Source organism: Phyllostomus hastatus, unplaced genomic scaffold (genome assembly GCF_019186645.2).
Source record: "Phyllostomus hastatus isolate PE091 unplaced genomic scaffold, TTU_PhHast_1.1 phas_contig_80, whole genome shotgun sequence".
NCBI classification, from domain to species: domain Eukaryota; kingdom Metazoa; phylum Chordata; class Mammalia; order Chiroptera; family Phyllostomidae; genus Phyllostomus; species Phyllostomus hastatus.
The window spans coordinates 47,052,030-47,079,161 of NW_025333960.1; the positions used below are offsets into that span (position 1 = coordinate 47,052,030).

Consider the following 27,132-nt stretch of genomic DNA (forward strand, 5'->3'; position numbering starts at 1 on the left):
ATAATGGTTGCAGAAAAAAAAACCAGTAACTCAACTCTCCCTTTAAAACTCAGGGATAAAACACACTGTGCCCGGTGATCTCTCACTACACCGTCTTCCAAGGCAATGAAATATTTTCCTACTTGAAGTACCACAGAAGCTATATCAAGAAAATATTCTCGAGATGCTGATCAGAAATGCCGTGTTTACGTACAGACAACTAATAATGAATATCCTTGGTCACATTTATAAAGCTGGCCCAAAGGATAAACATGTTTCCTATGTGCCAGTTTATGAGTCCATGTGACCATCTGAATGTTCTCTGGTATCTTCAGCCTCAGCTGAAGTGTCGATATAAGGATACCGCAGGGAACAAGAACCCCGTCACATCGTCGTGGCTGAGATACAGAAATCAGTGGGAAGGTGGGCTAGGCAGGCATCTCTGGCTGAGCGGAGAACGCTCTCAGACGACCACGTGGAAACAGACCTCTCCTCTGATTATAAGATGAGACCAAGGGCACCTGGAAGCTGTTGTGTTTCCCAGCGTCGAGCTCTGCTTGAGAGACTTCCTTTTGTGTAAGGGCAGGGGCCACGGCTCACGGCAGAGCGGCCAGTGACGAGCAAGAGGCATCTCCTCCTTTGACATTCTCATGGCTTCCCAGTTACGACACTCTGGGGAACAACACCACAAAACTGATCTTAACTTAGTGTTCTGTTATTTTAGGGAATCACGTGTTTAAGGCTTAGCAGGGGGAATTGTGGTGGTTATGGTGTGGGGTCTCTCACTTCCAGCTCCCACCTTTTCTTTATCGATGTGGAAATGGGGGCCCAGAGAGACTATAACAGTTTTGCCCAAGATGGACAGAGCCTCTGGGGCAGGTCTCAGACCTGGGAGACCCCAACTCTCCCTCGGCCACACTCTGACCTCACCATGCCGAGCTGAGCTGCCTGGGTCCTACGCTGGGATGTCCCATGCTGGCACTCAGAGTAAGTCTGTGTGTGGACCTGGAGGAATGCATTCCTTGTACAGAAACGATGAAGTTACTCTTCTTATGACTCCCCAATCACTCACCAACCAGACTCCCATAGCCCTGAGCTTGCTTTTGCCGCTGATGCCAAAATCCAAATAGCCTCTGCGTGAGAAAAACAGGATCCTTTGGCGATAGATTTGCATGGCCCGTTGGCAAACCACTGATATTCTTCCTGACCGGCCGTGAGAGTCGATGGTTAACCCCTCTTCCCAGCTCCAAGCTCAGCGACGTCACATGAGCAGCTTGCAGTCCACCCTCGTGGGACGGTTCCTCCCACAGAACTGATGAACCCTAAAAATTCAGGCATTCTCCCTCCTCCCTCCATGAATGGCTTTTAAATATTTAGTAGCATACCATTTAAGAGGAAAGAAATCAGAAAGTAGTATTATTAAAACTAATATGGTCTATTGGATAAGAGATGTTTGTCTACCTTTTTGCCGAGAGAGAGAGAGAGACAGACAGACAGACAGAGGGGAACATTTACAACCTCATCTCAGAATAATGTAAATAAAAAAGAGAAACTCGGGTTCCTGCCAAGAAATTGGGCTTTTTTAACCCTGAGTTGCTAGAAGCGTAGCTGTATTAAGATAATTCTTCTTTATGTGTTTTGTAATTAAACTAATTTAATGCAGAGTGTCCAGGGGAAGCACAAGAGACATGTATCTCGGGGGGATGGTGGTTGGGAGCCAGTCAATCCTCTTACAGCACTAAGGAGACAAATCCAGGGGTGCGCACTTTGCAACAGCCTGGACCCGACCCCCACCCACAGTCTGGCTGTCTTCAAGATGCTTCTCTCCTCTTTTACTATTTAAAAAAAATCATCTGGGAGACAATTCTCATTTCATTTTCACGGCATCCTATGAGGTCCATGTTATTATAATGCTCCCTTCCCCATACCACCCACATTCAGTGCACCCCTCTGGCTGTCTCTGGGATATTTCTCATATCTGGACACTCTTCTCTGTTTCCACCACATTGTAGGCCATCGTCCCATCTTGTCTGGACAGATTCGTGAATTAGCCTCTGACTGGTCTCCTGCCTGCTACTCTTAGCTCCCCACTCTCCACTCTCCACTCAGCAGCCAGATAACCTTTCAAAAATATAAATCAGATCATGCCACCCCCTGCAAAATAGCCTCCACAGGCCTATTGTTACATTTGGGATAAGATTCAAACTCTGTGCACTGCTCTGTAAGACTCACCCCATCCCCACTTCTCAAAGAGCCTCACTGCACACTTCTGGCTACTCTCCAGTCTGCCCCAACTGGCTCACGGAGCTACAGCCACATTGGCCTTTTCCTTCTTCCTTAAGTCCTCCAGGGCCCTTGCTGCCTCAGGACCTTTGCAGACCATTCTCACTGCCTGAAATGCCCAGCCCCGTAAAGGTCACATGACGCTTATTGTCATTTTCTTTTTCTCATAGCACCTCCCACTCTCCCAAACTATTTTACCATTATTGGTTTACTTGTTTGCCACTCATCTATTGTACCTTCACTAGAATCTAAGCTGCATGAGAATGAGAATTCTTCTATTGGCATGCAGAATATATGTTGCACACAGTAGTGGCTGATTTCATGAATAACTGCAAGGAACTCTATTTTATAGGTGAGGAGACAAGTGAAGTAACTTGCCTAATTGCATAAGCTGTTAATTAGCACAAGTGTACATTTTTCCCCCATTCTTATAACCAGTTATCGGGAGTGTTTCTACAATATTGTGTCCCAGATGTTTGGAAGGTGTCAGACTGCTTTGCCCTCCTTCCCAAATACTCCACGGGAATCATTTGCTCGTTTTCTGAAGCCGGTTCTGCCTGCCCCAGACTTGGTAGCCTCAGCGCTGGCTGCCCCGGGTTTCCTCCACCGCCTTTGACGGGAGTGTGGGTGGAGCGAACAACCCTGCGCCAGCAGACCCGCCCTCTGCTCTCCGAGTGGGACGCATGGTCCTAGGGAACTCTGTTCTTTCTCCAAAGTGGCTCCTGCAACTCTGCTGCAGCCTAATAGCTTCAGTCTGCATTTACAGTGGACAGCAATGTTATGGACATCTACTCGTTAATTTTTATTGTACTTTCTCCTTTGACCCCTTCATCCCTAAAAATACGGATCTTCTATGTCCTGACCATACCAATTAGCCCCCGTTAACCACTAGATGCTTCCAATAAGGTTTTCAGGCTGCTCCCAGGAAGGGTCTTCACTCCAGTGTCAGGAGCTTACCCCCTGCTGCAAGGTAAGTTAAGGGAGTGAGTTTTAAAGACATATAGCTTAGGAATCTTTAAAGGTTTTCTGAACTGACGGAAGAAAACAAGCAAGCATCCCTTGGTACACACCTGCTATCCCTCTGTAGCTCCAGGAATTAGGCACCATCCAAAAATGATGCAGTCAGGTTATAGATGAAGTTGTAACAACAGAGTACAGTTTTCCAAGGATAGCAGCCCTGCAGGGCTGACCTTGATGCATGGGGATTTGTGGACTTATATTTCTACTTTCAGTAAGCTTTGGAATTTTCCCAAGATGACAGGTTTTTTTGAAAGGCAAAAAATTACAAGAGTTTTGAATCTGAATTTAATATGTATGATACCCAATTTTATAACATTCTCCACGCATAATCTTTATAGCTCCCCAAAGTACTCTTTTTAAAAAATATATAATTTATTTATTGTGAAGACTCACACACATAGAGAAAAGAGATTAAAATGTAAATTACACCTCAGTGAGTTATAGAAGATCGATTGCTTCTTATATGTGCCCCAACTGGGCACCAAACCCACAGCCAAGCAGGTAACCTGACTGGGCATTGAACTGGTGACCTTTCATTTTGTGGGGCGATACCAGACCAACTGAGCCACCCCAGCCAGGGTGCCATTGTGATATCTTTTGGACTCAGTGCTACTGTGGAAGTGTATATTCAAATGTTTGCATGTTTCTAATTTTATATACATTTACATTTTATTTTTCAACTATAGTTTTATATTCAACATTGTTTTCTATCCAAACTGTCATTTCTAATGTAGACAAAAACCTAAGGATGATCTGGCAATTGTACTTCTGAGTAGAGTTCCACCCAATTTCACTGAAAAAATTGAAAGCAGGAACTAGAAGAGACATTTCTTTAACTTTTTTATTTATTGATTTAGAGAAAGGGAGAGAAAGAGAAGGAGAGGAATTTGTTCCATTTATTTGTGCATTTATTGGTTGATTTGTGCATGTGTCCTGACTGGGGATCGAACCCACAACCTCGGTGTATTCTGACAATGCTCTAACCAACTGAGCTACCTGGCCAGGGCCTAGAATAGATATTTGTACATTCATGTTCATAATAGCATTATTCATAATACTCAACAGGGGGAAGCAACCCAAGAGTTCATGGATGGATGACTGGATAAACAAATGTGGTATATACATCCAATGAAATGGAAAGGAAGGCAATGATGACACAGGCTACAGCAGATATGAACCTTGAGGAGATTATGCTAAGTGAAATAAGCCAGGCATAAGAGGACAAATTTTGTATGATCCACTCATAGGGGTTCTTACAGTAGTCAAATTCAGAGACTGAACTTATAAAACTCAACACCAAAAAAAAAAAACAACCCAATTAAAAATGGGGAGGGAGGGTTGTCTAGGGCCATACTACCTGGAACACACCCGATCTCCTCTGATCTCAGAAAAAATGGGCAAAGGACCTGAATAGACACTTCTCCAAAGAGGACATACAGGTGGCCCATAGACATGTGAACAGAGGCCCAAAATCACTAGTCGTCAGAGAAATGCAAATTAAAACCACAGTGAGATACCATCTCACACCTGTTAGAATGACTATCATCAATAAATCAACCAACAAAAAGTGCTGGCGAGGATGTGGAGAAAAGGGAAACCTTTTACATGTTGGTGGGAATGCAGACGGGTGCAGCCACTGTGGAAAGCAGTATGGCGATACCTCAAAACACTACAAGTGGAACTGCCTTTTGTCCCAGCAATCCCACTTCTGGCAATATATCTGAAGGGACCTAAAACACTAATTGGGAAGAACATAAGCACCCCTGTGTTCACTGCAGCATCATTTACAATCACCAAGATACCAGAGCAGCCCAAGTGTCCATTGGTAGACGAGTGGATAAAACAACTGTGGGACATTCCACAATGGAACACTACTCTGCCATAAAAAAGAAGAAAATTTCACCCCTTGCCACAGCATGGGTGGACCTGGAGAGCATTATGCTAAGTGAAATAAACCAGTCAGGGAAAGACAAATACCGTATGATCTCACTTGTGTGTGGAATCTAATGAACAAATTGAACTAACAAGCAAAACAGAGACAGACTCATCAGTGGAGCCCAGATGACAGCTGAGGGTGGGGAGTGGCTGGGGGCGGAGGGATGGAGCGAGAAGGAAGAAGGACTCATGGCCATGGACAACAGGGTGGGGATTGCTGGGGGGAGGGGGGTATGAGGGGACTAAATGGTAATGGGAAAAAATACGACAAAGATGAAATAAAACAAGTTCAGAGACTGACAGTAGAATGGTGGTTGCCAGGCTGGGGAAAAGAAGAAATGGAGAGTTCGAGTTTAATGAGTGCACAGTTTCAGTTGGGGAGGAAGGAAAAGTTCTGGAGATGGGGGCGTCTGGACCCCTAACCGTTTGTTTTATTTGCATATTTTCGTATCATGCAACTCCCTGTACAGCACATTCAGGAGCTCTGGGTGTGGAGCAGGTCAGCCCATAGCCTTCTGGTTTTAGTTTCCTTTCCTCCAACAGAGCAGATCTTTTTGACGAAATCTGTCTTCGAGAATTATCTATTCTATGAGCATGCATTGGCCTTGACTAAATGGCTCTCCGTGTTTCCGAGGTAAATGTTCTCAGTCTTTTGGACCATCCCCTTTGAAAGAGAGCAAATGTTAGGAAAAGGACACCTGTACATACCCTGGGAGGCTGTGGGACAGAAGGACAGAGTGGCTGGTTGGACACTAGTCTGAAGGGGTGGGACGGGAGAGGAAAAAGAAGGTGATGAGGTAGAGGGGCAAGAGAAGAATGAGAGAGCAAGGGGGAGGGCAGAGAGAGAAAGAGAGACACAGAGAGACCGATTGAATTTCTCTACGTTTCTAGCCCCTCTGCTCCCACCGCTCTCACCAAGTTCAGACCAGAGGAGAGAATGCTCAATGTAGAAACAGCCATGACCTTCCCAGTTGCCCCTCTGCCTTTAGTTTCACCCCAAGTCCATTCTTCACACGGCCCCTACAAAGACTAAGGGCCACCGAAGTCTGATCTTGTAGCCCACCCCCAGCACTGGCCCTTGGCTTCCAGCTGTCCCAGGGCCACACTGGGGGAGAGGCATCAGCGATGTCCAGGGGCCCGGGAGTAAGACGAGGTGTGATCTCTGCTTGCCGGTGAGTCTGCAGCCTGGGCTCCCGGTGGTGCTGGGACCTCCCACCTCTTCCTCTGAAGGGACCTGGAGTCCTGCTAATGACGGGACAAGCTGAGGCCTGACCCTCTAAGGGAGGAAGTCGAGGAGGAAACCCTATTCGCTTTTGTTGCTTTCTGGCTGTCCTGAAGATCTTTACCCAAATAGGTATTCTGCGCTGTTTACAGCTGGAATTCCACGCTTCGCCACACTTAGAAAGAAAAGGAAAGTATCGTTTTCCACTGCCGGGCGCTAGCTAAACTTTCTACCAGGAACAGTTAGAACATCACGTTGCCGTGGATGTGCTTGGAGAGAGCTGCGTCGTCATGGCTTTTCTGACCTTGTTTACTATATGTCACAGTATATATTGCTCCGCTCAGAAACGTTCCGTAGGAGGGCGGTCCCCTCCGCCCGGCCCTGGGCCCTGGCGTCCGCCCCGGCCCCCGCGTCCGCCCCGGCCCTCCGCTCACATCACGGAACACTTCTGCTCCGCCGTCTGCTTGATTTCCGTGAAGGTGGCCTGCGCCTTTTCTTTTATGGCGTCCAGGTCCATGTTCTGAAGATTCTGTAACTGCCCGAGGATGGAATCCTTGTCTTCCTCCTCCTCTTGATCCTCGTCTACCATTTTCCGGAGGTCTTCGGGCAAGTCCACGTTGTCTCCGGCCATCTGGATCTGGCTCTCATCCATCTCGCTCTGCGTGGGGAAGCAAGTGCAGAGATAGAGAGGCCACTCCAAAACAGACAGACAGACAGACAGACAGACAGACAGACACTCACAGCAGCGGGAAAATAGAAGTCTGGTGAGGGATGAAGGGAGTGGCGTGCTTGGCTGGGCCTGGCAGCCGTCACGGGGCCAGAGGTCCTGGTGGGGACACCCCCCTTCCCATGTGCTTGGGTGGGTCAGGGCCTCGAGTGCAGTGGTTTTCAGAGTGTGGTCCCCGGACCCTGCAGCCTCAGCATCATCTAGGAACGTGTTGCAAAGGCAAATATCACCGCCCCCGACCTGCTGAACCGGACACTCCAGGGGAGGGCCCAGCAGCGTGTACTTTAGGAAGCCCTCCCTGTTACGCCGATGATGCGGAGTTCGAGAACCCCACGCCAATCCCTCGCGGCAGCTCTGCACGCTCTGCCTGCTGTCGACCCCAGGCCGGGCCCTGGCGGATCCTATTCCGGAGGGTGGGGTGTGGGTTCACGGTGACCTGACAGTGCTCTGCCATTGTAGCCCCCTCTCCTGAGTGGCAACTTCTGCTCAACTCTTGCCCCTTCCATCCCTCCTACTAGACCGGGGCCCCTCATGGGTGCGAAACCATGTTATCCTCAGCCTACGTCCTTGGCGCCTGGAAGCAAGTCTGGCACACAGCCCTGGCTGACTACGTGAATCCTGGGCGGCATGGCTCCCACTCCGCCTGCCGACGGTCTCGCCACAGTTCACCTCGCGATTTCACCTGCGGTTCGAGCCATGGCTGTTCCCGAACTTCCAAGAACGTGCCACCTGGTATTACAAATCCCTCTGTTTTGTAATGAGAAAGAAGAATCTAAAGAACAAGTTTTCTGGGAAAAGTTTAGAATCTAAAGAATCTAAAGGGCCGCTGACATTCCCAGAGGGCTGCTGTCAGATTGCTCTTTGAGGTGAGTTGTAGCAGGAGGCAAACTGGCTTCAGGGGCAGATGAGAGCAGAGCGAGCGTCGGAAGAGCGAGTGGCGGGAGAGGCCAAGGTCTACGTGGCGGCCCACCTCGATGTGTTGTGACCAGTTTGGAATTAGGAACCGGAGCACACGACAATCACATAGAGATAAAACAGGCCTCTTACTTATGCCTCACTGATCTGACTTGAGAAAGACTTTCGACACCTGCTGAGCCCCCCGGAGGAGTTCAAGTTAGCACCTCCGGGGGGACACCCCTGGCCTGGGTGCCGAGTAGAGAGAGATGGCCGTAACTAACATCGGTTGTCTCCAGGTCCGAAGGGTGAGCCAGGGTGGTGCGACAACTCGACTCTCCCGCCGTAAACTGGGTCTCCGAGGGCCTTTCCCGGTCAAACCGTCCGAGCCTCCATACTTCTCTGGCAGATTCTTCCAGAAGCGGGAGGCCTTCCCACGGAGCTCCTTGTCCCCGTTTCCCTGGAGAGAGTACCATCGACAGCTGGAGAGCAGACCTCTGAGGCCGAGGGGACGAGGCCCGAGGCAGGGTCCTCACGCTGGCCCTCCTAGAGACCGCCGACAGGTCCACTCCCAGCGTCGCTGCATCCTCTCCCTGCACTTGGCCAGGCCGTGGCCCCTCAGAGCACTTAATGGATTAATTAGTTCCTCGTCAAACTGCTGTGGGGATTAATTAGTTAGTTAATCCCCAGGGCTCTCAGCCAGTCCTCCGTGTCTATTTTTCATGGACCTGTGCACAGCTTGCCTTCCTTGCGGATCACCCTGGCAGTGTGCAGGGAGGGGAGGACGCAGGACAGGACACCTGCCTTCTCTCACACACCTGAACTGCCGTGTGCTTGGTTTGAAAAGGCATTCCTGGGAATTCTGACAACCTCCCCTCCACCGCCCCGACCCCGTCCAGTTGGCGACAGGGTGTCTGGGCTGTCACGGGGGGGGCCTCCAAGGGCAGGGGTGGGGTTTGCACCAGGTGATTGTGAGTCTGGCTGGAGGGGGGTGGTCGGCCACAGTGGGAGGCCTTGTTCTCTCTGTACCTCACCTCTGGCCTAGGAGTGGCCCCATTTTTGCCGAGTAGGCTCAGTTTCCCTGGCAACCAGGGCCTATCCATTTCCTCTTTGCCACTGGGCCCTTGACTCCAGGAGAGTACAACCTAGAGGGCCCAGCTCCGCCCACCCCTTGTCAGGCCCACCCCATGTTTGTGGAGCCCAGGCTGAGTACTGATGGAGGTCCTGGCTCACCCCCTGGCCTTTTCCCCCAATCCCTGGCCCTGTCTGTCCCTGGGAACCTTGCCTGTGAGGTTCTCAGGGGCCCTGCCCTGCCCTTCAGCCCTAGCAATGCTCAGACCAGCAGCTCAGTGGACCCTCAGGATGACAGAGCAGGTGCAGGGGCCTGGGCTGGCCTTGGGATGCATTTAGGCAGAGAATTTGGGGTCCTGGGCAGCCAGAGTGTAGTCTAAAAGAGGGGCGTGGGCTATGGGTGGGCCTGTCCCTTTGGCCCTGCAGACCTCTGACCCCAGGTGAAGGAGGGTGGCCTGAGGAAGGACAGGGGGAGCCCTCTGTCCAAGGCAGGTGGCCCAAGTTGTCCAGTCTAAAGCAGTTGTGTGTGTGGTCAATGCTGTGGTCAGTCCTATAAGGCCCATCCTTCCAGAAGGACAAAGCTACTGACCGTCCGTCAGCAGCACGGGTGCTTCCGGTGCTGCGTCTGGCACTGGACTCAGTTTCCTGGGCCGCAGCCTGGGCTGTGGACACCTTAGGACTAAGGGTAGGACCGGGCTGGTGGGTGGCTGGAAGACCAAGTGAAGTGCACTGGACCCAAATCCCGACCCCCGGCCTCATTAGCCCTGGGTCCTCACCACGTACGTGAGCGAGCTCAGACCTAAGACAGGCCAAGGGCCAGGGTCCCGTCGGTTCTGTGACAAGCTGCCACGGATGCAGACTGCTGTCCCCCAGAGAGGGCCTATGACAATGGGAAGTCCGTGGGGTCTGCGGTCAGGAGACCCGGTGGGAGCCTCAGTTCTGTCCCTCGCCCACAGCCTGACCTTGGGCAGGTCACTTCGCGCTTCTGGCGTCCAGTGGGAGGGCCCCTCAGAGGATGGCCGAGCAGACCGGACGAGACGTTATGAAACAGATTTACAAACTTCTGAGTCTGGGGCAAATGGTCACCCTGATTATGGATATTTTAGAGGAAGAAGGGCGGTGTGGTGTCAAGGTCCCTGCTGAAAGGGTCCCTGGGATACAGAAGGCATGGGGAGAGAGACGGAGGGTGGGGGAATATCGGTCCTGAAGAGGAAGAGCCAGGACAGAGCAAGCAATCAAGGCACAGGTACAAACACAAGCCCCAAGGGCCCTCCACCTGGTTTTGTCCGGCCCGGCACCTTGTTTCCACCCGGCGGCAGCGCCGAGCTCCCTGCCCCTGGTTAAGGAGTAGTTACATTTACACAGTCCCAGAGTTACATCCGGCCCTTTGCAGGCCACCGCGAGGCTGATGTGGCCCCTGGGGAAGATGAGTTGGATGCCCCTGAATGAAGGAGTCTGAGTGGGATTTGCTACACCGAGGACCTTGGGCAGCCTTGCCTCCTCCTGCCTGAGGAGCCACCCCAGTGTCGGCAGCCCACACAAGCGGGGTCTGGCCCGGCCCTTCTGCTGCCCGCTGGCAGATCTTCGGCTGGGGAGACCAAGGGTACCTTGGCACCATTCACACATCTGGGAAAGGCGGTACTGCCTCATTATGCCCCACAGATCACAGTTACAATCAAATGCAACTACAGCCCCAGTGAATCCGCTCCAGGGAGGGGAGGTTTGGTGCTGAGAACCATGGCATAACGAATGAATGAATGAATGAATGAATGAAGTGAGCTGGCACACAATGAGGGGGCTTGCAGGCTACCCTGTGTTCCTAGAGGTTCTGTTTCAGAAGTCTTCTCGTTTCTAGAAATCTTACCAATTTGGGACATTGTTTAATACACTTAAGAACTAATTATTTTTATGCCGGCTCATCAGACTCAGTTTTAATCTCTTGGTTTTTAACCAGATTTATAATCTTAATCACCAGTGCTGAATGCCCCATTATATAATGGCCCCATACCCTGCCTTTGTTATTCTCTGTGACTGACTTCTGACTTTCCACTGAAGGGTAAGCACGGCCCTGGATCCAGGAGACTTCCTATGCTCCGGTCCTGATACACTGGCCTTCACCTTGTAGCAAAGTTGAGATACGGTAACAAACGGTTTTTGATGGCTGTGTCGTCAGAAAGCTGAGCGCTGGCCAGGAGCGTTGTTAGAGTCTAGCCGGTCCCGTTTGGTGTTTGAGCAAATACCCGCATGTTTGATACTAGGCAGATTTGATTGGTTTGGGGTGTGTTTATCTATTTTGGTCGACAGGACACCAAACGGCTAGATTAGCGGATTTCTCGCACGGTGGTGAGTACATCCAACATTTGACAGTTTCAGATCTTGAGGTGGGTCATGGACTGCCAGTCGCTGGTCTTTATCAGCCACCCCTCACTGTCCTGGCCATGAGTGAGGGTGCTGCTCTGGCCTCTAATCACGGTGACAGCGACGCCTCGCTCCTGTTCTGCCAGAGCTCACAAGACTTTATTAGGTGAGTGGGAATATAGAACGAAGAATACAGCCAGTCAACAAACACCCATTCCTTAGAAAGCATAAGCCAGCAAAGTAGGGGGGAACTGGGCTGGACCAGGGGGCACAGGCCTGAGGTTTGGGGGTGAGGCTCCAGCCAACACTCTTCCTTGTTTGGGCCAGTTGCCGTGGAAGGCCAGAGCCAGGTTTACCTTCTGTCACCCAGGACAGCGGTTCTGGAGGCTCTCAGTGCCTCTGAATCTCTTGGGAAGTGAACACAAACGCCCATGGCCGGGCCCCAGCCGGCCGCACACGTTTGGCTCCCGTGGTCTGCGGGGGGCCCAGACAATAGATTTTTAAAAATCTTCCTGTGTGCTTGCGTGAGTGCTGCTGAGACCCCCATGCAGGGCCCGCCGGCCGCCCCTTCTGCTACGTCTCACTGGTCTTCCCGCTTCAGCTACTTCGGGAGCCCTCAGCACGTCCGCGTCGGGACAGACGGCGTCGATTGGGCCTCTCCGATGACAGACATCCGTTTCCAGGGCTGGCTGAGAGGGTGTGTGTGTCGGGCCCCGCATGGAGCCAGAGCGTCCAGAGCCAGCTGTGCCCATCTCGCACTTCTCCCTGCATGTGGGCATCCCAGGGGGACTCCCTCTTCGAGGTCACTTCTCCGAGCCTGTCACTGACAGGTGAGGAAGCCCAGGTCTGGTGAAGATGCTGCCGTTCAGCTGGTTAGGGGACGAGAACCCAGCACGGGGACCAGGTCTGGCAGGAAAACATAGACTGTGGGGCCGGAGACGGCCGGGGTCTCATCTTGCCCTGCCATTCACAGGCTGTGAGACCTTGGGAGGTCACTGTCCCTCTCTCAGCGGGGGGTCTTATCTACGAAGGGGCCGTAATATCTACCCACCTTCCAGGGTGGGGCTGAGGACTCACGGAGAGAGCTGGTGTGGCTGAGAAACATGTGCTGCATTCCTGCTGTGCTGGGCTCTTTCTCCCCATCCTCAGGCCCCGTAGGATGTTCCGCCCTGAGGGTGTGAGAAGGAGCAAGCTGAACTGGGGCCGGATGGGGAGAGGCAGGAGCAGAGGGCCCCTGGCTGGCCGCTGATGGCCTCGCCACCGGGCCACCAGAATCAGCTGCTCAGAAGCAGGACGTTTGGTGTCCTGCCGACCAGCCGGCCGCCGGCCCTCCTCGCGTGAAGGAGAAGGGCGAAGAAAGGTTCACACGATCATATCTTTTTTTAAGGGGCAAATTTTAAATTCAATTCTCACAGAGGTTTCAGCGTGGTACTTTGAAAAACAGTTCTGTTGACGGACGGTCTTCTGTCTTCATCTTGATTCAGACTGAACAGTGCCCTTAATACAGCAGACAAACACCAGGTGTAACTAAATCATGCCACTCAGCAGGGGGCAGGACATTATGTTTCAATGGCTAACTTAGACTGACAATTCCATTAATAGGATTAGGGGTCACTGTGGACCTGTTTTGTCTTATTAATTTGGCTTGACTTACATATACATTTTGAACTGGCTAGGAAGGGGGGCTCCTTTGTTTTTAGACAGAATCTTGTGGCTGTATTTATAACATACTACTTCCTTTATTTGAAGAAATGTGACATCCTAATTATAACGTCAAGGAGCCTTTGCATTGTATGTAAAATTATAATTTTGTATGATACTATTATAATGTTGAATCCAGACTTCTTCTTTTCGTGAAAATTTATTTTTATACGAATTTTATGGCAGAAAGAGTCTTTCTGCTGTTTTTGGTCCTTTGTTCTTTGGGTATGGTTTCTTTTTTCCCCCTTCTCCCCAGTAACATCCATCATTCAGCGACCCTTTCACACACGTGTGTGTGTGTGTAACTTCTACACGCCAGGCACCTGGCAAGGCACTGAGCACAAGGGGAAACACTGAGCCCCCTTTTTTGTTAAGGGGCACACTGCCTCATCGGTGACGATATTCAGGGTGGTAATGACATGAGAGACAGGTTCTCTGAGCAAGGAGGATGGTGGAGAGAGGGACGTCACGGAAGGTTCTGGAAGAACTGGCACTAGACAGAAGTTTTACAGGATGGAAAGGGACCACAGGGGGCGGGGTAGAGGAACAAAGCAGGAAGGAGGTACAGTCCAGGCCGGGAGTGGCCAAGGGCGAGGCTGGGATGGCAGGAGCCACATAAATGTGCATGGGCCAAGGGTTTGAGCTTCAGTCCAAAAAGTCACTGTGAGTCTTTTTTTTTTCTTTTAACAAGAGAGGAACAGAATCAGGTTTGCATGTTGGAAGCCTCGCTCTGCCGTTTTAAGGGGAGCAAGACTCAAAGTCGAAAAGCTACTGAAGAGCTGTTGTAATCAAAGCGGTGAGGAACGGAGAGGTCTGCTCTTGGGGGCGGGGCTGGGAGTTGTCTAGGCAGTGACTCTAGGACTGCTCCGTGACCCGATCTGCTGGAGGAGGAGGGAAGAGCGAAGGGTGACTTCTGGTTTCCAGGCTGGGGGAGGGGCTTTCCGGGATGAAGGCACCGGGAAGGGCAGGTGGGAGGGCTGAGGAAGGACCCCCGTTCTGGGTATGAGGTTGGGGGAGGCCCCGGGAGAGCTGACATGCAGGAAGCGGTGTGGGCTGGAGGTCCCCACATCAATACACAGGTAGGCGTTAGCTGAGAGCAACAGCAAGGTGCGGCCATCCGAGGGAGCACCCTGGAATACTCCCAAATTTGGGCGGAGACGGGGAGGGTAACCCATGAAGAAGACAGAGAAGAAACAGTTCGAGGAGCGTGAGAACCAGAGGGTGGCGTCCAGAAGCGGAGGGCAGCGAAGGCTTCAGGGAGGAGCAGTGACCAGTGCTTAATGAATCAAAGAGAAACAGAAAGTAATGGAGGGATTTGGCTGAGAGTCCGAAGGAGGAAGTTTCAGCGGAGCAGTGGCAACCGGTCCTTTAGGGGAGACCCCTAGGAGGCCGTGCTTACTCCCAAAGTGCTGCTTGTTTTTGTGGGGAGAGATTCCCCCACGAAAGGAGAGGCCAACAGAGAGAAAAACCTGAACATACAGGATTAAGGGAAGGGGACCCAAGTCTAACACGAGCACCGTGGCTCCCTGTAGCCCCGGAGGCCCTTGAATTACTAGGGACCCGAAAACCGAGGAAATCGATGTGTGCGTGCACACGATCATGACCGAGGTGTTTCCCTAGGTGGGCTTCAGATCACTGCCCTCTGACCACTGCTCTTACCTGGCTCCTGGCATCATCACTGCAATGACAGCGGCCGTCAGAAGACATGGGCATGACACGCGGTATTGTCGCCGACAGTACACAAGCACCTCGGAGGGGGGTCTTTTACAGTGTGTCTGCGGAGCGAGAACCCACACCGCTCCTTCTCGCAGCCCCAGCTTCCCTTCCCCAGTCAGCAATGGGGCCACCACACCCACTTTCATGGAAAACGCCAGCCAGATAATTTACTTGGAAAATACAGTTCTGATTCCCAGACGTGACCTGGTTATCCTCATTAGACCTGACAGCTCCCGGGAAGGCTTTTTCCTCCAATCTGCTCTCCGTTGGGCCTGGGTAAACGCAAGGGCCTGGGACCACCTCCTGCTAGCTAAGCAACCCCGACGTGACCCTGGGGAATTGTGGGTGAGGCGCCCTGGTCGTCCCTCGTTAGCTGGAAGACACGTTGCAGGTGCCCAGCAGGTAACCCTGAGGGTGGTTCATACTATTAGTGTAGGGGCTTGCCCAGCATGGACTTTACAAGACGGTGCAGGGCTAAGAATTTTGCAAAGCTTGAGGGAGGGGAAGGTTGTTATTAGGGGCCCAAGAAGACCCTGGTGACACTTTCCTTCTGACCAGAGCCTTTTTTTTTTTCTGTTTGTTAGACAGTTGTGCTCAGTTCTCAAGTCCACCATCGTGGGTGGAGAGACACAGGTTAGAGGGCGTGGGGGTAACGGGGCATGAAAAAGGACCCGGAGGATAAGGAGGCTCGAGGCCTCATTTGTCACAGTGAGCTTTGTGACCTTGGGGACGTCCCTTATTTACAGGAGTTTAGTGATTGTGCACTGAGCGCACACCTATGTCGTGTGCTTTTCGGTGGGTAAAAAAGAAGTTCAACAAAAAGAGAGCTAACAACCCTCAGACGCTGGGGTCAAGGAGCCCACGTGCCCTGGTGGCTCAGGAGCCCACACCTGCGCGGGGAGGGGCTTAGCAGGGTGGAGGAAGGGCTCCCGGTGTGCTCACCAGGCAGCCCTGCCTGGCCCCAAGTTTATCGCTAATTGTTAATGACAATACCATTGCTCTGCTGATGTCTTTTGGTGACCATTTTTAAAACCAGCTATCGTGCTGGGCATCACAGCCCCAGGGCGCATGCACCTTCTAACTGGACGTTTGTTTGTCCTTTTGAGCCCCTGCACCCATCCTGCCCTCCCCTGCCACCTGCCTCCGGCCACCACCAGTATGTTCTTTTCTTCTACCGGTTTGTCTTTTAAAGATTCCACATGCGAGTGAGATCGTACAGGGCTTGTCTTTCTCTGACTTACTTCACTTAGCATAATGCCTTCAGGGTCCACCCATGTCGTCACAAATGGCAGGACTTCCTCCTTTTCGTGGCTGTATAATATTCCATTGTATATATGCCCTGGTGACCATTTTTAGTTACAGTACACTTGTCCCTCACTATATCGAGGTTCACCGATTGTGGGCTCACTGAAGCCACAATCAGTGAACCGAGATATAGTGAGGGACGACTGTACACTTCAGTGGTGAGCACCCATATAGAATTGTATATGTTGTTAAAATTACGTAGGTTTGAGAGTGTAGAAAGTGTTTAAGAGCATATGAAGTGTTTATAAGAGTGTGGGGAAGGTTAATAAGAGAGTGGGAAAGGTTTATAGGAGTGTGGGAAGGGTTTATAAAGCCTTAAATATATATATAAATAATAAAATAGCTATAACACCACTACTTTGTGGATTTTTTTCCTATCTCGGGGGCCTCTGGAACGTAACTCCCACGATAGGTGAGGGATCACTGTAATCAGACAAGTAATCATTTAAGTGCAGTCATCAAGAGGCCAGCCCTTGAGGGAGAGTATGTAGTGACCATCTCCAACCTAGCGGGTGGCCCAGGGCTTCGTCCCTCCCCTGCCGCTCCGAGACGGTAACACTGGCCGGTCAGCTCCTCCTTCCCTTCCCTCCAGTCCACTGGACACATCGCCATGGTCTTGAGCTGTCCCAGCCACCGTGGTGCCCACGGGCACCGCCTGGCCTGCCAGGGCCTCCTTGCCCCTTCTGGGAGCAGCTAGGAAATGAAAATCTACCACGTTCATTCCCATCATGGTTTTCGGGTGGCACTCTAAAGAATTTTTCTGCAAAATCAAAGGAAGTCTTTTTACAGTTGCACACAGTTCTGTAATCGCAGTGGCGTGAGCCCCTCCAGATGCAGGGACCCAGCACAGTGTGAGAGTCAGAGCTTGGACGCACTCTCGCCACAGCTGTCGTTTTCCCGGAGCCGTCCTCTCTCAGGGCTGCCTACCCCAGCTCCACAAATCGCGTCAGTCCTGGCAGACCATACCTGGGAGGGGCCGGTTGCTCCAAAGCCCCCCTCCCAGGCTGCCCCTACCCAGGTTCCTCACGGGGCTGCCACCTGCTGCTTTATGACAACTGCTCCCACCGGGCTCCTCCAGGCTTGCTAGCACAGCAACCGCTTTAGACTAAAACGTGAAGTCAAAGGCGGGGACTCCCACCGTCTCTGCTACAACCGACGGTCGGTCGAGGAAGGACTGAGAACAGTCACAGAGAGCGTGCATTTCCTCCGGGAAGCGTGCGCCCGCCCGCTGCAACTGGGGACACCAGGGGGCGCGAGGGGCCAGGATCCAGTTCCGCGCAGCCTGCCACGGCTGTGTGCTTCTCTCGGAGCCAGGGTCTGGCTCGGACAGGAGTGGCCACATCGCACAGAGAGGGAACTGTCGCGGAGCTCTGATCACGGAGCTCTGGATCGGAGCTCTGATCGCGGGGCTGGGAAATGCGGCTGTGTCCCAGCGCACCTTTCTAGCCTCGGAGACTACTGAACGCCAGCAGCACCCAGAGCCTCAAGGGGGCGCGCGGGAGGGGGACGTGTAACCTGGGACAGCCCCCCTCCCCCCCCCCCCCCCCCCCCCCCCCCGCCTCCGGTGGCGGCAGAGGAAATGCTTAAGGTGGGGGCTGGTCGTCAAGCGCCAGGTGCTGCGTTGAGGTTGCAGCGTTGGCCACATTTGGGGATGAGGGAACAGAGTGGAACACAATGGGTCATCTTCCCCTTAAAAAGTGTTGATTTTGTACAGTGTGCTTTCTATTCATTGCCGTCTTATGGATAGTATGCATCGGATTAGAACTTCCATATGCTCTACAAAAAGCAGATGGTTGTATTATTAGTATTTTTAGTTATCTTCTACATCATAGGCAAATTCCTGAAGTGTTGTGTGCTCATCCTGGGGGCAGAATGGGGGGGGGTGCATGGGGGGGTGCAGAGGAGGATCATGTACTTTGGAGACCTTCCTCTCTGGCTTCTCCAGGTGAAGTTGTTCTCGTGGAGAGCGTGCTCCTCCGGAATATGGAAGTTGAACACCAGGTCAGCAGGTGATGGAGTCATTTGGAGGGGCTGGGCGATCCCCAGGTCGGGGGAATGGGAACTGAGTCAGAGGAGCTAAGCGCTGGGCCCTCTGTCACCCCGTGCAAGCCTGGACCGTGCATCTGAGCGGGGTCACACACGTGTCCACACAGCCTCCTCCCACCGCTCAGCCCGTGCAGTAGAAACGACTTCCAGCGCACCCTCGGCAGAGCCAATCCCGCCACTTCTCCGGGCTCCTCCTCCAGAGCTCGCAGGCTTCGTCTTCTCAGCCAGGACAGGAGGGGGGGGGGCGGGGCGGGACGAGCAGCCCTACCACCTCACGCCCCCAAAGAGGGAAGCAACCGTTCCTTGGACGGGGCGGCAGAACAGTATGGCCGAGAAGCCACTGGGCTGTGCCCTCGGGCTGGGTGACCTGTGGCGGGAGGGCCCTTTCTCTGGGCCTCTGTTCCCCCTGATGAGAGAACCGGCCTCACGGGGCTGTCGAAAGGACTGAATGGACCGGTCCGTGCAGAGCGCTTGGACCAGCGCCCGGCACTTAGAGCTCGGTGAAGGGCAGCGGTGCCGAGGATCCCCGTTATGGGTTTACACAGAGCAGTCCGATAGCCTTTAGATGAGTTTACATCAAAGTGTCATCTATAGGTATCAACTTCCTCTTGTTGAGAGGAAGTGGAAGGTCACAGAGGCTGAACGACTGGGATCCAGTCTTTGTGAACCCCTAGTTCAGTGCTCTTTCCACCAAAATGCTTCCGTTGAGATGAAGACAAATATGCATATGTCTTGTTTATGTATTCATATACATGTATGGACAGATACATAATGTATATGTACAGCAGCCCCCTTTATCCACAGTTTCATGTCCTGTGGTTTCAGTTGCACACAGTCAACCACACTCTGAAAACACTGAATGGAAAATTCCAGACATAAACGATTCATGCCTTTCAACGTGTGTGTTCTTCTGAGGGGCGTGATGGCCTCTCACGCTAGTCCTGCCTCGGACGTGAACCACCCTTTGTCCAGTGTCCCCACACTGTATTCACTCCCTGGCCCTTGGCCACTTGGCGGCCATCCTGGCTATCGGAGGGACTGTCCCGGTGTCGCAGGGCTTGTGTGCCGGTCACCCTTGTTTGACTCGCTACGGCCACAGGCGTGGGGCCTTTGTCACAGTGCACTAATGTTGGAAGTGGTCTGTCTCATTATTAGTTGTTACTATTAGTCTCTTCCTGTGCCCAGTTTATAAGCTAAACTTTATCATAAGCCTGTGTGTGTGAGAAAAAACAGTGTATACAGTACAGGCTTCTGTAGTGTCCACAGTTTCAGGCATCCACTGGGGTCTTCGAATGTATCACCTGTAGCAAGGGAGGACTACCGTGTGTTTGTGTATATGGATATATAAACATATATATATATCTCCATACATATAAACATACATATATATAAACCTACACACACACACCACACACACACACACACACACACACGTATATATATATAGGCATGACCCTTTGCTTCCTTGGCTGATAACCAAACATTCTCCATTTTTTTTTTTTTACCATGTAAGAAATGGTCTCACCTTTGGAAGTCTGTACTTTTCTCTGAGATGGACTCTGAGGCACGCCCTCTCTGCCTTCTTGTGTGTAAATGCAGCATCTCTTTCCATCCTAAAAGGAAACGAGCAGAAGAAAGGATCACAGGACGCAGGAAGCTCAGGACCTGCCAGGCCCTGTGCAGGGGAGCCAGACCCCGGGCTACGACGCCCTCGGAGTCCCACTGCCCACAGACGGGGGGCGGGGCAGGGAGCCACATTTCTAACAAGCTCCTGAGCGATTCTTCAGCCAGCTGAAACACATAGAAATGGGGGTGCTTTGGAGGCACGTGGTATTTGGGGATGTCACAGAAGGCCGTTTCCCTTCCTTGTCACTCCTCTCTAGGGGGTTCCCTTCCCTGTTTGGAAGGAGGCACCCCAAACAAAGTGGGGAGGACGGTGAAGTGCTCCGGGGACCCCCCTCCCCCGCCCCGAACTGGACTCGTGATCATGTTGGTTTGACATAAACCCCCTTGCTCTCTTGAGCAGGCACCTTTGGGGACGTGGGCCAAGTTCACAATACTGCCGCTTGCCCGCGTCCTCCCCCAGAAGTGCATTGCTGGGGGCCGAATTTGCACACATGCCCCTGCTTTCTGGCTGGACTGGATCGGGCCAAGCCGGGTAAATGCAGCCTCTGTGCTGGGAACTGAGGATTGGGGCTGAGGTAGGCAGACTCGCGGGGTGGCTGGGGCTGTGACAGGTGGACGTGGAGGCCATTGGCTGCCATCTTCCAGGGCCCACGTGGTCTGGGTGACCGCTGGAGGAGAGAGCTCACTGCTGAGAAGGAAGAGCAACCCTGCCACGTGGGGACAGAAGCAACGGCCAAGCATGGAAAGAGGGCTTGTGGCTTCACAGCAGCTGCCCTGTTCCTGGTTCGGGCCCCAGTGGGGCCGGATGGGGTTTCTTTTTGCTCACGGGTTTGGTGAAGCATGTTTGCATGGAGCATTATTTGCATGAAGATAAACTCCCGTTTTCATTTTCAGGTGGCTACGCTGGTTTCTATTCCTGACTGCAAGTTTTGAAGTCATCTTGACCACAAGAGAGGCTGACGAAGGCAGGGCTGCGGCAGAAGCACTCGGATGAGGCTACTCGTGCCGGCCCTGGGCTCGGGCGCTCCCCGAACGCCCTGCCCTGCACAGAATGCCCGGCCTGGCCCACGCCGGAGGGAACACTGGGTTTGACCTGCTAGTGTGGAGAGGGAAGCCGTTCAAGCGGCCTACCCGTGACGTCAGTGACCTGACGTGCCAGGGGCCTGGGCAGAAGCAGGTCTTTTTCCCCTCCCAAGATTTTATGATGAAAAATGTCAAACGTACACTGAAACCCGTATACTCACCCACCCTCGAGATTCTACCATGAGCATCTTACTAGACATGTGTCACCATGTATTTATCCCCCTGTAACCGTGCATTTGTCCATCTTCTTTGTTGATGCATTTCAAATCTGTAAATACCAGTACTCTGTCCCCCAACGCTTTAACATGCATATCATCAATTAGTTATGTGTTGGTTTATAGTTTTATCAACTATCAATTATTTATCTCTCTATGTATCTATCATCTATGTATCTATGTATGTATCTATGTATGTATCTATCATCTTGTCCTGTTGATTCTGTGTCTGTGTGTAACTCCAACCCCTACTGAGATATAAAAACAGCACTGCCAGCTGAGTCATCCCCTCACCCTGTTCCCAAACAGCGCCTGCTCCGCAGCCCTAGTGGTAACCACTGTCTATTCGCCACTGCAGATTAGCGTTGTCTGTGTCGTCTGTTGTAGAACTTCACCCAAATGGAACCACACCCTGCGGATGCATCCTTTTGTATAAGGCTGCTTTCACTCAGTGTAAAAACCTTTTCAGATCCATCTAGGTTCTTTATTTATCAGCAGATAGTTCCTTTTTATTACTGAGTATATTCTACCATATGAACACCTCTAGTTTGTTCATTCATTCTGCTGTTGATGGACAGCCAGGCCAGTTCCTGTTTTGGGCTCCTGCGAATGAAGCCGCTGTGGACATTTCTGCGCAAGTCTTTGTGCGAACATGTATATTCCCTTCTCCCAGGTGATACCTAGGCATGGGATTACTGAGTGGTAGGGTCGTTGGGCTGACTGAGTGTAGCTTTATCGGAAACGGTCGGACCTTTTCCCAAGGGGTTATACTATCTTACATTTCGGTAACCAGAAGAATTCCAGTTATTCACATCCAGCCATTCTGGGGTATGTGTAATAGTACCTTTGTGTGATTTTAATGTTCATTTCTAAGGTATCAGGCTTTTTTTCCCCATGTACTAATTGGCCATTTGTATATCTTTGTGAAGTATTTGTCCAACTCTTTTCCTCATTTTATTTTGCTTTTATCATTGAGTGTAGAAATTCTTTATATATTCTTGATCCCAGTCCTTCATTGGGTATGTTTTGCAAATATTTTCTCTGTTTGTGTCTTGCCTATTTATCTTCTTAATGGTGTCTTCTGATGCACAAGTTTTTAATTTTGATAACATCTAATTTGTCATTAAAAATTTCTAGGATGGGAAGGAAAATTGAGACAACTGTATTCGAACAACAATAAAAAATAAAAATAAAAATTTCAAAAATTTTTTCCTGGTTATTGCTTTTAGAGTCACGTTTAAGAAATCTTTGCCTCCTTCCAAGATGCAAAGATATATCCTATGCTGTTTGAAAGTGCTTCATGATTTTAGCTTTTCTGTTTTGGCCTGTGATGCGTACCAGAGTTCAAGTTACCAATGGTACTGTAGCAATTGCTGTACCATAGCTGAGGTAAAGGGATGTTTTAGTATAGTCGAGAGGCATGGAGGGATAAACAGATTATTGTTTTATTGACCCCTTTCCAAACATTCTATCTAGGTGTAGACCTCTTTCAGTATTAATGTTATCAGTAGTGAAAAAAAATCGGAACATAGAAGTAAATAAAAATGAACGTGCAGGCGAGTGCATTGTTAAGTAGATTTGGTTTACAATTAGTGGAGTTGATCCTGCCACTGAAAAAAACATTTTATTTATTTATTTTTTTAGAGAGAGGGGAAGGGAGGGAGGAAGAGAGGAAGAGAAACATCAATGTGTGGTTGCTTCTCATGCGCCCCTAACCAGGGACCTGGCCTGCTACCTAGGCATGTGCCCTGACTGGGAATTGAACCGATGACCCTTTGGTTTGAAGGCTGTTCAATCCACTGAGCCACACCAGCCAGGGCAATCCTGCCACTGTTTAAAGTGACAAGGACAGGTGTAGAAGGCTTGTATTTGCTAGTATTCATGTTAATGCTTGTATATGCTCTGATGTCTATAGCTGTGTCTACACGTAACTTGTGAACCATTTTGATGCCTGCTTCTAAGTATTGTATTCTTGGTGATGAAGCTCTTGAAAAATCTAGCAATGGCTAAGAAGTCATGCCTCTTGCCATGGGGAAGCAGGCTGACCCCACTGTCTTGCTATTATTTCTTACATCAGGTGACTACATACATTTATAACATACACACACACATACACACACACACACACGAGTAGTTGGCAAACAATCCCATCCACTGATTGACCATAGCATTTGGGTGTTTTGGTCTTTGCTCTGTCCAGAAATAAAATGAAGGAAAACCAGGGCATTAGTTAATCAAACAGATGTCCTATCTGCCAACAGATTTATTGCTCAGGCATATTAAATATTTTACAGGGTCAGGCGTATGGTCTAAATATCTGAGCATTTTCTTTTGATAAGCCCACTTGAGCTGAGAACATTTGGTGCCACTGTTCCACTTCTGTTTCTTCATTATACTTGGTTTTTAACACGCCATCGGCAAAACTAGCCAACACTCAAGGAATGCAGCTCCCCCCCCGCCCCCCCCCCACAGAGTTATCTTAGCCCTGACATCACTTCTGTGGTCGTATTTACTTTTTTAACCTGGCCTCCCTTTACTGCAGAGCCAAGCACAATACCATTCGAGGTGGTTTCTAAGCCATGCTTTCTTTCAGAAAAAATACAATAGACAAGATTTCCACTAAAGGCAGGCCTTTGTACTCTCTTAATTTGCTCTAGGTCATTAACCTTTTCACTTATAATCATCTTAGCAACAGGACTCAGGCAGCTATTATGTACTTGATCGTCAGCAAATAGCCATGGTGGCAGAATTATTTTTCTTTTGTAACGTATAATGAACATTTAACCTCAAGGCTGATGTCTCAATTCTTAGCTGATTACTGAAAGACTCTTAAATCGATTCTACCTTGAACTTAAAAAATACATGTAGATTGCACTTATTTAAAGATCAGTCTTGAGCAGTGAAAAATTGCCATTGATATTCACACTCCGTAATACCCCCCTAAAATATTACTAATATTTTATTTTTATTACATTTTCTGTAGCCAGGAGGATGTCATTTTTTGGAGGTATATGGCTGAAGTATTTAGGGGTGAAATATAGAAGGCCTGTAACTTACTTTAAAAGTGATCTATCAGTGTCCCAGGTTCGATTCCCAGCCAGGGTACATTCCTGGGTTGCAGGCCATAACCCCCAGCAACCGCACATTGATGTTTCTCTCTCTCTCTCTCTCTCTCTCTCTCTCTCTCTCCCCCCTTCCCTCTCTAAAAATAAAAAATAAATAAATTAAAAAAAAAGTGATCTATCTATCTATCTATCTATCTATTTATCTATCTAGCAATCATCTATCCAACTACTCTATCTGTAGGCAAATATGTCAAAATATCAGAAAGTAGTCAGTTCCATCTGACTGTGGCCTCAATAATCTGAATTGTTGGCATATATATATGGGTATTCATTATATTCTATTTTTTTCCGTAGCTTTAAAATTTTCATAATATACAGTCACAAATTTATTCTTAGTCTTTGAGAAGCCAGGTCACATTGTGCTTTCTAGGCTTTTTTTGTTTTTTGTTTTTTTTCCACATGTGAGATCAAGAAGTTTGCATTAGATGCTCTTTAAGACCCTTTTCTTCCAGGTGCCAACCCTGAGTCCTCATAATTTGAAAGCTTTCTACTTGCCAGGAGGGAGAGTTTTAATTAATTAATTAATTAATTTATTTATTTAAAAGATTTTACTTTATTTTTAGACAGAGGGGAAGGGAGGGAGAAAGAGAGGGAGAGAAACATCAATGTGTGGATGCCTCTCATGCACCCCAAACTGGGGACCTGGCCAGCAACCCAGGCATGTGCCCCGACTGGGAATCAAACCAGCGATCCACTGGTGCTCAATCCACTGAGCTACCCCAGCCAGGGCAAGGAGGGAGAATTTTAGCAAACCTGTAAAGATAGGCTCACCATTTTCGTCCGAATAGTTAAATTGAGGTCAATGAAAATGTGCCCAGATCAGAGAGTGTTAAACGGCTTAAAAACGACATCTCGAGTCGCTTGTTTTCCTTTCTGGTCGTGCAGGTGGAACCCAGACAGGCACTGCCGACGCCACAGCACCGTTCACTCTGTCAGAGCACAGCCCTTGGGGGAGAGGCCAACAGCGCGAGGAAGGGCGAGGACGAGCAAAGAGAAAGGAACAGGGCGGGCAGCGGAGGAAGGGAAGGCCGGCTCGGACTTCCCCTGCTCTGGCAGGGCAGGGGAGCTGCGCGTACTCACTTCTCCTCGATCATCTGCTTCTGGTACTCCTCGTACTCCTCCCTCGTCATGCCTTGGGCTGCGGCAGGGTCCGAGGCCCCTCCTTCTTCTTTTTTCTCTTCGGACCCACCACCAAGCCCTAAATTCTTTACCTGGTTACTTATCATAGTTTTCATGAAGAAAGCCATTGTTTCTGCCCCAGAAAAAGAAAACCAAAACTCAGACAAAATCTGAAGGAAAAGAAAAAAAAAAAAGACAAAAACCTCCAAATAGCCTCAGTGACAACCACACGTTTAGGAGCGAAGGACTGCACAGCCTCACCCCTCCCAGGCGTGCTGATGGAGGGGAGCGGGCCGGGCTGTAAGCTGGATTAGAGAGGCGAGCTCCCTTGTGGGCAGAGGCAGATGGTTCAGATTACTGAGCCGTACAGTCAGATGGGACCAACCCCTTTCTGATTAATACAGCGAGCTAATTTCAGAGGGGGGGGGAAGATCCTTCCCATTCTCCACCTCTCCCTCCCCACCCATGTCTAAAATTTAAATTATAAGCACAGCAGGGCTTCTGCTTCAATTAAATTCAGCACAGCAGACATTATACGGCTGCAGCGGAATTTCCAAATTCCAGCCCTTGAGCATGCTATCCCGTTGAAAACTGAGTCCGTGGAGGCTCAAAATCCAAAATGCTTCATTAAGCAAAAATAATCCTTCAATCCATCATTTTTCTCTCATTGGACTTGTAGGTCCAGGGCGAGGATTTGCCTTCGGCCTGCTTGGATTCTGTCCTGCTTCCGTGGCTAGTCACCACGTCCCTTACAGAAACACCCAGGGGCGGCCAGTGCAGAGGCAGCGCCAGCGGGTCCGTAATTTCCATCTGGAAGGCGGTGTCAGCCTTCTGCTCTGAAAACTGTTGCGCTTCTGCGTGGAAGCGATGCTCTGGACACTTTCAGTGCTCCATCCACAGGGCAGGGACGTATGTGAGCCACATCATGGGTGTGTAACAGGCCACCTTTTCCTCCTACACAGAGCCCACTTCCTGGGTGCTCTCTTTAAGCTCGGTGGTGTACGGTGTGTGTGGAGAGAAAGCCTTTGGCAATATTCTGTCCCACACCAGATTCTCAATGGGCGTGGTGCTCCTCAGGTCAAGGGAGGAATTGAGTGTGGCTAAGACTTTAATCTACGTAGTATCTTTCTAATTAAAGCTCTCCAAGCCGGGGCTGGGACGATGGGGCAGATGGGGGCTCTTTGTCACTGCTTATTATTTTATCCAGAGAAGCGAGCCCTCCCAGGAAATAGGTGACTCTCCTTCAGATTGCACGGAACTATATAATCTGGATTTTTGCCTAGAGTGCTTGTTTCATATATCTAAAGATCTGCTTTTTTGCTACCATTGGCTACCCTATTTTAAAATGTTGCTCTTTTTTACTCAGAACATTTTATTTCAAGATATAGGTCTGCCTGTAGGTTATACTCTTTATTATCAATATTCTTTATTTTATTTTTTAAAATATTTTATTTATTTATTTTTAGAGAGGGAAAGGAGGGAAAGAAAGAAAGAGAGAGAGAGAGAGAGAAACATCAATGTGCGGTTGCTGGGGGCCGTGGCCTGCATGTACCCTGACTGGGTACCAAAGGCATGTACCCTGACTGGGAATCAAACCTGGGACACTTTGGTTCCCAGCCCGCGCTCAATCCACTGAGCTACGCCAGCCAGGGCTATATTTTATTTTTTTGATTATGTGACTGGGTGTCCCAAGTTTTCCCCTTTGCT

The 27,132-nt window shown here is 50.2% G+C and overlaps 1 protein-coding gene across 1 annotated transcript; it reads right to left on the bottom strand.

Moving 5' to 3' along the window:
• Positions 1-5,512: 5,512 nt before the first annotated feature.
• CPLX4 (complexin 4) lies at positions 5,513-26,469 on the bottom strand. Its single transcript, XM_045850119.1, has 3 exons — positions 25,387-26,469; positions 19,783-19,870; positions 5,513-7,097 (listed from the first exon to the last, which is right to left on the bottom strand). Exons 1-3 carry the CDS (start codon positions 25,551-25,553, stop codon positions 6,870-6,872), a joined length of 483 nt encoding a protein of 160 aa, XP_045706075.1. The 5' UTR covers positions 25,554-26,469; the 3' UTR covers positions 5,513-6,869.
• Between the last annotated feature and the right edge of the window lie 663 nt (positions 26,470-27,132).